Here is a 10987-nt window from a genome sequence, read left to right as displayed (position 1 = left end):
TATTCGTTATATATTTCCATGTATAAACCCGTGTAATAAATAAATAAAAGTGAAATAATTTATATGAACTATTCCTTTGATTTCTATTTCGAAGTTAAGATTAGTTTATTACAAGTTGCAGATACATAATAGCCATACACATCGTAAGTCATATTTCGTATTTCTTATTAAATCGTAGATGATTGTTAACTTATCCGATGATGATTTCATTTCGTAGCCTCGTTCAATGAATATTGATTATTAATCAAAAAGCAAATTGACGTTGCAGTCCCATCTAACACCGGAAGACGGTGGAACCGGTGGAATTAATTCTGTATGGGCGGCAGCACCTGCTGGGTGAAAATTAGTAAAAGAGGGATGGTAGACGCGGAAGTAGAAGAAAAAGGACGTAGAAGACGTAAAAGAAGGACGCATTCACTCATTCACTGGAGCTGTAGGCTGTAGCTGTAGTGCCATAGCTTTCCCTCTCACTCAGGTCTACTTGGTGCTACTTGTTCTTAGGTTCGCACTCCAGGGTCCAGTTAGATAGGTTAGGTATAGAGCTCAATTAGGTCGAGCTCAATGGTGCACGCAGTGGCACGCAGTTATAGGTATACAATACAACTGCATTTATATAAACATTTCTGACGAAGATTCGTTCATCAATTATGAGTTTTTCTATATGCGAATCGGATGTTATTTTATGCAATAATGAACAAATTATAATATACAATATCGACAATGAAAGGGAAAAAATAATTAATTTGCCCGAACTGGAAAGTGACAAGAAAGTTGATTTGCACAATAATATAAACATTGAGACTTTTCATACGATCACGAATGTGACGTTTTCGAACGACGGTAGATATTTCTTGATATGCACAAATCGTAAACAGTTATGTCTGTACGAACGAAAGAATCAGAATCTGTTACTAAATAAAACACTGCCTCGAGCGGCTAGCAAAGTGAAATTCACGTCAAACAATGACATTGTTGTGGCAGACAAAACGGGAGACGTTTATATTTTTTCTGGAAAACAGTCGGATAACGGATCCCTACTCTTAGGACATTTGTCTATGATACTGGACGTGTTAGTTACGAAAGATCAAGAATACATTATTACAACGGACAGAGATGAGAAAATCAGAGTATCCATGTTCCCAAATTCGTATAACATCGTGTCTTATTGCTTAGGACATAAAAAATTCGTAACCAATGTTGTCGAACTACCTCACGACAAAAGTGTGCTGATGTCTTGTGGAGGAGATGGTGTGTTCATACTATGGGATTACAGGGTTGGTAAAGAATTATTATGCATTGATTTTCATGATAAAATACCCACGAATGATATCGAGAGGTTCAACGAACAACTTCGTGACTGCAACTTAGACGAATCTGTCCAAGAGCTGCCTGTGAAGTACTTAAGGCTCTCGTTGTTCGACGCATCTTCGTCTTTAGCTGTAATAAGCTTTTATAATAGTTCTTTATTATTAGTATACAAAATTAGTAGTATGTCCAATTTGAATGTATTGGCAGCATACGTACAATCCATAATTATGGAGTATGAACCAATAGAATATCATCTTTACAAAAATAATATGTGGTTATTAAATGATCTCGGATTTAAAGTGTACGAATTTAAAGACGATAGATTTGTGTTATGCGACGAAACAAATAAAATACGTAAATTAAACGATTACTGGAAGATACTGAAAAAAGATATTACTCAACAAAATTTATTTTCAATTTTGTACAAGAGGAAATACGACAATGTTCAAGAATATCTGCAACGTAAAAAAACCCGTCTTACGAGCATAGTCGATGGATGAGGAGAGAATATTGATTAGAAACGAATTTTTCTTTTTAATAGAAGTTTCATGTGTGTTTTTTTGTTATAAAATACAAATAGCATTACAGTACAATACATTGGTTTTATTAACCCATACACTGTTTAGCGAATGAACTGAATTTAAAATTCGATATAATCAATGTACGCATGTTAATTAAACGGGCTTGTAATCTAACTTGGATTCAAGTTTCTTATTATCAGAGACTTTTCTCACTGCTTTCATAAAATCTTCCTGTATCACATATTCCCTTTCTAATCTTATTGCAAACAATCCTGCTTCGGTACAAACGTTCCTTAAGTCGGCACCGTTGAATCCATCAGAAAGTTTAACCACTGCTTCATAATCTAAATTTAATTGAAAACATTAGAAATCGTATGAAATTAAAATAGACAGTAGATATAATAGTAATGAAACATACCGATCTCTCCATGTTTAGATACAGGGGCAGCATGGATTTTTAAAATTTCTAAACGCGCTTGCTCATTAGGCAGCGGAATTTCAATTTTTCTGTCCAGTCTACCCGGCCGTAACAAGGCTGGATCTAATGTGTCTGGTCTGTTCGTGGCCATTATCATTTTAACTTGACCCAATGAATCGAAGCCATCCATTTGATTCAATAATTCCATTAATGTCCTTTGAATTTCTCGATCGGCACTTGTACCTTCCGAAAATCTACGTCCACCTGTATAAAAATGTAAGATTCAGAATACACTCCGTTCTATATCTTCGCTTTCTATTTCCTGTCATGATTTTCTTCGTACCAATAGCATCGATCTCATCCATAAATATGATACAAGGCTGATGATCTCGCGCATAATTGAACATTTCTCTAATTAATCTTGCCGATTCACCAATATATTTGTCAACGATAGCACTCGACACAACTTTTAGGAAGTTCGCATCTAACTGGCTAGCAACTGCCCTAGCCAACAACGTTTTCCCAGTTCCTGGCGGGCCGTATAAAAGACATCCCTTTGGAGGCGTTATTCCCACTCGTTGGAACAATTCAGGGCTTAATAACGGCAGTTCTATAACTTCTCTTAACTCACGTATCTGTTCACTCAAACCACCAATCGCGCCGTAAGTGACGTCACCAGGGTTTTCATGTGACATGTTATAAACCAGTGGATCGACCTAAATATAATTTAATAAGAATTTACGTAATATTTTGCTAAAATATAATACTGATTTCCACTGATATGAATTTTACCTCACGCGGTAAATAACGCATTATAGTAAGAGTAGTCATATCGAGAGCTACTCGCGTTCCAGATTTCAGCTTATTTTTATCAAGTTGACGTCGACAGCCAACAACATAACGTGGACCATTCGTTGCTTTTACTATAACTGTAAATGGGAAAATCTCTATTTGTATATTTATTACATGTATAAGTAAAGGAATTGCAATAGTGCATATCGAGATGGAATGCACATGCTTAAGGGTGCAGATTACTTATGAGAATTTGATGGGGTAAAGGAGATAGGATGTCTGTAAGTATTCTCAATACTAAGTTTCATATACACTTGCAACTCGCTCTAAGGATTTTGTTAGAATTGATACAGATAATAAAGGATATTTAAGCATGCACTACTTTAAAGATTGTATACTTTAATTCTTAAACTTACATTTTTCTTCTGTAAGTTGTTTTAATACTTCTCCAACGATCTGAAATAAAAGTATTATTTATATTAGTACAAGGCTGTGATGAAACAGCACATTGGAAACGAAAGTTGTGACATACCTGTCCAACGCTTTGTAAGGCTTTTAAGTCACTTTCAGATTTATCATATTGTTTCGTTAAGTCCTTCAGATGCTCTCTCACTAAAAGAATGAACAATTGCCTTTTGTAGGTATAAGAAAGCGAGGTTAGGTAGATTAGTTGAGATTGTACAAGCAGAGCACGCGAAATTAATATACATCGTATGGGTCACTTACTTTCCTTTAAACGTGATTCGACTTCTTTGTGCTCTATGAGCTTTTTTCGATAATCTTGAAGGGCTTTTTCCCTAACCGAGTCTACGGTAGTTGCCATTTTTGCTTTTCTGCTGTCTAACTGTCTCAAGTTTCGTTCTTATGAATACCACATATATATACAATTCTTGTCGTGGACCTGAAACCTGAAACCTGAAGGAAGCACGGTGCATGGACTGCATGGACATGGACTCACTGGCGAGCTGGCGAGCGGGTGAACTTTCAAAAACGGAAGGGGAGAGAAAGAAAATACGTATATGTACATAAAATTAAAAAAAGAAATAATGAAATAAATGCAATAAATAAGGGAAGATTTATTTATTCACATTACAATTGAGGATTTGCCTTTATTTTAAATGTCGTAATGAACACATGTCCCGCATAACCTGCACTTTATATGTACATAATGTATACATGCAATACAGTATTTTTGAAAAGTTGTTAATTGAAAGCTGTATTAGTAAATATTAAACTTGGAAACTTTTATAGGCACTTATATTTCATAAATGGCAACTTTGACACCTAAATTTTGTGCTTTTAAACGTGTGTGTATAACTATTCCGTGCATAAAAGTACTTAAACGAAATTACATGGGTAATGTTCAGCAAGAAAGGACTGAGCAAAAGATTCATCCGTATAAACAGATTCATCCGTATAAACAGATTCATCCGTGGAAATCATTAATGGGATTTTCTGAAGATCTTCTGAAGAATGTCATTTACAATAAAGGTGATGACATGTTAGTCATTATTATATTCGATCAGTGCAAAAGCTTCTTGAAGTAACGTTTATGATAAACCTTTTCTATGTAATCATCCCGTTTTATGTATAAAAAATATAAATTTTATATCCGTTAAACTAAACTGCTAAATCTGTTTGCTTCATTTTATAGATGGATTAGTAGCATTAAATAAACCTTATGGAATAAGACCTAGAGCACCAGAAATGTCTGATAAAAGTTCTGGAAACAGAGTACCAAACGGTGTGGATTATACACTAAGTGATGCTTTGCCATATATTGCTGACCAATTAAATTATTCGAATTTAAGTATAGTTAGATCTCCTGAAATGTAAATACGAATCTTCTACCGATATACTTATTTAAAATGTTCTTTATAATATCAGAAACTGTTTAAATTAGGTACATGAGCGGTATCACACTTTTAGCAGTAGACGCACGTGTTCAACATGCCATTGAAGTTGCAATCATTCGTTCCAATTACTTTGCTAAAACATATTGGGTAATTACAGTTGGAGTGCCAAGACAATTGAAAGGGCAGTACCGCTTGGCAATGAAATTAGTATCAAATCCGCAATTTAAAGATAAAAAAGTAAGTCGATCGATCGATTCTTTTATTCGGATAATTAATTCTTTTTCAAAAACTTTTTAGACAGTCTTGACAGAATCGTGGACTAATCGTGAGCATAAATTAGGTAAAATAAAACTGGTGAAAACAGAATTTCAGACGTTATCTAATTCCACTCTCAATTTGTCGTCTTTGGTTCAAATAAAATCGTCTACTGAAAGGAGGCACACGCTCAGATTGTTTGCATCCACGTTTCTGTATAGTCCAATTCTCGGAGACAATTCATCCTGTGCGTCGCGAATACAGAAAGTCGGGGATACCTATGTAAAAATTGATCCGTTTCTCGTCCACCCTGCACCACCGAAATTGGATACGAGGCTACTCAAACTGTTAAATGTAAGGCCTAGCAACCAGACTATAATTCCTGTACATATTCATCTAAGGTCGGTAGTTCTACCTGAATTCTTTGGGGAAACATTAACGATAGAAGCACCTTTAATGCCATATTTCGAATGGACATGTAGGCAACTTGAGTTTAAATACTTCATGCAAAATAATATTTCTTCTGTAGAATAATATATACGCATAAAAAAGGATCAGTTTTATCATTTATTAATTACCCAACATACAACATTTAATGACTAAGTACGTATCTGCCTTTCAATATTCTTCTCATTAAAACTTTTCTTCCATTGGGCGTCGACATTCTTGCAAACCAGCCGTGACGTTTAATGCGGCGACGTTCATTAGGACGTGGGAAATGATATCTCATAATATTTCTGCTCAAATTAAGGCTCCATGGATTGCTTATCATTGACGAGTTAAAGATTGATAAACAGGTTTGTCCCAATGATGCAAGCCGGCTGTAAAACGAAATCGAGGGATGCGGCAACATCCCAAAAGCATGTTTGACATAACCTATTGAAGTACTTAATATAGCAGAATATTATTTTAATTGTATTCGTAAACAGATAACATACGGAACGGCTTGATATGTACTGGAGACCAATGTACCTATCATTTCCGACAAAGTTTGTAATTCGTTAATAGCACGAATATATTGAACAACAATGTAGTTTTATTATATAACCTAATAACACGGTCAATAACAATAATACTTCAGATCCATGGCACAGTATAAGAAGGAACACTCACTCTGTCAAAAAGTGTGCTAATACTTGGCTCTTGCGCATGACAAAATCGCCCAACCAACAACATGGCGGGTTAATTGAATGAGACTTCGTCTCTATATTTAAAAATATTTATAATGAAAGAGAGTCAATATGAATGAGTAACGTAGTTACGTAACTTTTTTATATATCGCAGTCTGAGAATTGAGCCTGTTTAACCAAAGATCTTATAGTCTATAGCCGGTATTCAGTTCAGAGTCGTTATTTATATTTAAGATCGTCTTAAGCATTTCCCATCCCTGTTTATCCCATATTTCCAGTCCCTGTCTTGTACAGGAAACAGGGACTTAAGCAAATGCTTAAGGCGATCTTAAATATAAGTAACGACTCTAAATACCGACCTATAAGACCTTTTAAATTAGAGCCCGCGTACAATTAATAATATGGCGAATTTATTATGAGATCACTCATGCTACATCCTCCACGTCCACGGTTTCTCATCCCGATCGCAATCACAATAATTTTTTTAGGGTGAACGACTGTCATTACATATTTTTATCATTATATTTAGTTTACGTAATTGAAAACAATAACTACATATATGTAAAAGATAGAATTAGTATGTAACTGTAAAATACATACTTGATAACGTTGACGCCTGTGATAAAGAGGCTTAAAATACTTAAATATTTTGTTGAGCCATCTTGCTCGCATACAATAGGTATCACAGAGTCGCCTATGTATAGGTATCAATATCGCTATTAGCATCGCTATTGTGATCGCGAAGGTGACCAAATAGGATTATCAGCGTGAGACGTCGTGAACAAAATGTTTCTAATCGTGCCTCGTGCACCGACGAATATCATGACTATCGAGTATCAATTTATCTCTATCACGTCACAGACGCTTGATTTACACCCTTCGAGTCTAATACGCGATTCAGAACTATTCCTTTCTTTTCTGCATGTCACCTTATTCCTTTCCTTGGTTGAATGCACCCCACGGTGTTTACTCTCCTCGCGATCCCGTATGTAAAAGATTATGAATTTGATCGACAAGTTTTTAGAGTATTTTACGATCAAAACTGAAATCGAGATAAAGAAAAGAGGATGTTAACGTTTCAATGGTGTTAGGAATAAGATAGGGCAGATTGCCGGAGCTCGTTCGTCAACAAATCAATTTAAACTAATAAAATATCTTTGAATTGAGTAGAATATTATATTTAATAGAAACTATCACTATACAAATGATCTTTCTCTAATTTATTTCAGTTAGCTGCCTCAACACGAAGCACACGTCCTAATCCTCTGAAGACACTCACTCTTCTCTCTTTCCTCTCACTCCTCGTAAATCCTAGTCTTAAGTCTAATTTTCAGGAATCCTTAACGAGGAATATTAAGACATTGATCGGATCACGAGAATTCTCGTGTTTTCTGCAAAGATAGCAAAAATATAAGATAATGACATATTTTGTAGAGAGAAATATGGCTGATGTATTATTCCAAAGCTATACAAAGTCCATGATAGGACATAGGAATTTCCTATAATTATTTATAGTCTGATGAGCAAGAAGTATCAATAGTTTTATTAAATTTCGCCGGGCGCCCGAAAATCTCGTGAACGACTTCGTGATCGCCGAAAAATGCGTAGGTGCGGGCAATCATACCCGTGGATCCAGTACATTGTCAACTGTCAGTTGTCAGGGCACAGGATGCGCCTTTTCCGTTCAGAAAGAGTTTCACTGGCCACTCCCATCCTATAGAATTGCGTTCAATCATCCATCGATTCATTGCGAGCATGCCGCGCGCCGTAGATATTTTATTCTTCTCGGCGTGGATCTTTTCGCGGGACGTAGCTTCCTTTTGCATAAACAAGTGTCCCTTTCCATTGACTAGTCAATCAAATTGTTCCTCCGAACGCTGTCCCATGATTACGACGTGATCTCACTTGCACAAGAGAACGTAAATACGCGCGTCAATTACTTGAGAAACCGTTGCAATGTCGATCCGGCCAAAAAATCTATTCGCAACATCCGATTTAATCCATGCTCATCCGCGCTGGAGCCAACATGGTTAATGATTCGCATTGTTCTTCGTTTTTCACTTTTCCTTAACGGAAGAGGAACAGCAACTCATACAGATTAAACCGTTACGAGAATCACTGAACGGGCGAACCTACAATTTCATCAAGAACGACCCACGCCCAACGGTTTGAAAAATTCTTAAATGCCCCCGTTCCACTATGACGCAACATCCGGTCTGTTCGCGTTTAGGTCGCACCGTGCGTCGTCTTCATTGTTGTCGTCGTCTCTATGCGAGTTTTGGAAAAACCTGTCCTTTACACGAGACGTTGTATCGATTTATTTTCTGGAGCAACGAGGAAAAAGGAGGAATGCCTTCATTGCATAGAATGCGTGTTCCATTGAAAGCACAAATATTTTCTGAATCCGTGATCCCTCTGATCGTCGACGAGAACTATTCAATGGGACCCATCGACTACGTCCGTAATAAAGTACGAGGTGCTAAGCTCTTTGACAAACGCGCTGGTTTTCACGCACACGGTGTCGTGAATTTTCATTGTAAGACTGACCGAAAGTTGTATTGTCGATGGATTTACCATTCGGAAGAAAACATCTTGAATGCCTAGACCACATATAATGGTTTAGTTCAATTTAAAGTTGAGCCCTTAAATAAAGACAACGACAAAGCATTGGAATTTAAACAATTTTTGATATGCGGATCTTCATACAAAGTAAATTATTTATAATATCAATGTAGTAGCTGAAATCGATGGGTGTTCGTTTTCGTTTTCTCGACGTTTCAATATGAATGGAATGCCGCTGCGTCGCGCGTTAAATGCGAGCAAACAAATCGTTGCCGATCGATCGATCGCTCACCGCATCGGCTCGAATATCGGGACGGGATCGATGGAGTACCGGCTAATTTTCGCGTAATTTTACGATGAACTGTGCGCATCGTTGCCGCGGAGTTCCTAACATGCGGAGAGAGCGCAACGTATCGGCGCGCAAGCTTCCAGCCCGGTCGATCGCATGGCATACACCAAGTGCTCATCTCAATTGAGGCGATTACGGCCTCATAAATTCATTTTCAACCCTAGCCAAACGAGAATCACGAACGTCTTCGCATCGCGTTATTTCTTATTCCGGGGCTGAACAAAGAAACGTCGTACCGCGTCAGCTTCGTTCCTCCGCAGACCATATTTCATGGTTTTATACAGACAAACGTCGATCAAAGCTAAATTTATTGTTGCAAAAAAAGAAATATTTTTTAATCTTAATTAGCCAATATTTTACTCAAACTGTTTCGCGTTCTGATACAAATTTCTGCCGCGTTCTAAAGCGATCCTTGACAAGCGAACGTGATAAACTCGTGCGATGAACCACACGGTGACCATTCTCCCGAAGGCCACTTAATAATAACTCGTTATCAGCATGCTGAAAACTGATTAAAATGCGTACCAGCCAGGATGTCTCATTAACGAATTAGCACGACACACCGTTCAGATAGCACCGCTGTTGTTACTACTGCCTTTATCTCCGTACTCCAAACAGCCGTGACCGTTACGTTCGTCGATGATTTTTTAAAAAAAAATTCTCGATTTGTCCCAGTATTCATCGTTAATACTTACATTTTCTCTTGGACCTATCAACGACTCAGCTCCTATGAAATTGTTATATTAATTTTCGACGACGAGTCGTTCCCGGCTGATGGAAAATGTGGCACTAGGCGACGTATCTGATGAGTTAAAATGTGACAGACGGCCCATGTTTACGCGTGTATCGTTTATCATAAAGGCGAGTTATGGCAACTCTTGAAAAAACGCTCGCTTGGTCAAATAGCCTATCACCATTACCCTCTTGTCGCGCGTTCGACATCATCGCGACAAGCTCAGAGAGCAGTCAATATGTTCGATCAGCTACCGGCTACGAGTGCAATCGAGTTTCCTCGATGTAACCAGATACAGGAAAGCTGTTTTGTTCGGTGAATCGCAATAATACGTTATCGTCCGTATGCACATTGGAAGGAGAGACACTCGTTCGACGAAGCATCGAGCATGGACAAGTTTAAGGAGGCATGAAACTGGAAAGCATTTAACCGATTGGAACTTGTTGCAAAGAGAAGCGCAGGAGGCAACATGACTAGCAGAAACAATAATCGTGATGAGATTTATGCAACACGATAAATGGACACAGGAGACTCTCGGAGTTATTTACGAATACGTCGGGACGCTCGATTTTCCAATAAATCTCAATTTGAGATGATCGCTCGTACTGACGCGGAACCGCGCGCGCATTTCATTTGCCAAAGCAATTTCGTAATGACGCTCGAGAACGACGATTGCCCGGGGTTGCTCTCGGCCGGGTAATGCGTATAAGTAGGGCGGCTTTAAGCCGGGGCATTACTGTTCACGATGAAATAACAGTGATTACGTTGCCCGCGGTTCAATACCGTAGACTTAAACGACAATGCTCGAATAGTCGTTTGCTTCCTCGTTTATGCATCTTTCCCTCTGTCATACGCGCAATTACTTACGTCATTTTATCTCCCTTTACGACGGAAACCATGGGAAGAAAATACGCAGATGACATTTTTATTGACATTACTATCATTTCACTCATCGAGTTTAAATCTGTATTCGAAGTTTTTATTTCTTCAAATGTTTTATTTTATTATGTACATAAAAAATTGTATCATAAATTCTTAAGAGATTGTGTATCAAAGAAAGATG

General features: G+C 37.6%; 3 protein-coding genes across 3 annotated transcripts; 2 read left to right on the top strand and 1 right to left on the bottom strand.

Moving 5' to 3' along the window:
- Positions 1 to 189: 189 nt before the first annotated feature.
- Positions 190 to 2025, top strand: wuho (tRNA (guanine-N(7)-)-methyltransferase non-catalytic subunit wuho). Its single transcript, XM_018032769.2, has one exon. It carries the CDS (start codon positions 648 to 650, stop codon positions 1806 to 1808), a length of 1161 nt encoding a protein of 386 aa, XP_017888258.1. The 5' UTR covers positions 190 to 647; the 3' UTR covers positions 1809 to 2025.
- Positions 1891 to 3911, bottom strand: Rpt4 (Regulatory particle triple-A ATPase 4). Its single transcript, XM_018032768.2, has 7 exons — positions 3766 to 3911; positions 3572 to 3651; positions 3456 to 3495; positions 3040 to 3176; positions 2591 to 2963; positions 2248 to 2511; positions 1891 to 2173 (listed from the first exon to the last, which is right to left on the bottom strand). The coding sequence occupies exons 1-7, from the start codon at positions 3860 to 3862 to the stop codon at positions 1983 to 1985; spliced, it is 1182 nt and encodes a 393-aa protein (XP_017888257.1). The 5' UTR covers positions 3863 to 3911; the 3' UTR covers positions 1891 to 1982.
- A 224-nt stretch (positions 3912 to 4135) lies between these two features.
- On the top strand, positions 4136 to 5704 carry LOC108629863 (mitochondrial RNA pseudouridine synthase Rpusd4). The gene is made up of 4 exons (XM_018032775.2): positions 4136 to 4530; positions 4694 to 4871; positions 4943 to 5132; positions 5193 to 5704. Exons 1-4 carry the CDS (start codon positions 4308 to 4310, stop codon positions 5682 to 5684), a joined length of 1083 nt encoding a protein of 360 aa, XP_017888264.1. The 5' UTR covers positions 4136 to 4307; the 3' UTR covers positions 5685 to 5704.
- The last annotated feature ends 5283 nt before the right edge of the window (positions 5705 to 10987 follow it).

Source organism: Ceratina calcarata, unplaced genomic scaffold, assembly GCF_001652005.2.
Source record: "Ceratina calcarata isolate Rehan_Ccalc_2016 unplaced genomic scaffold, ASM165200v1 scaffold59, whole genome shotgun sequence".
Classification (NCBI taxonomy): domain Eukaryota; kingdom Metazoa; phylum Arthropoda; class Insecta; order Hymenoptera; family Apidae; genus Ceratina; species Ceratina calcarata.
This window is presented reverse-complemented; position numbering and strand designations above follow the sequence as displayed.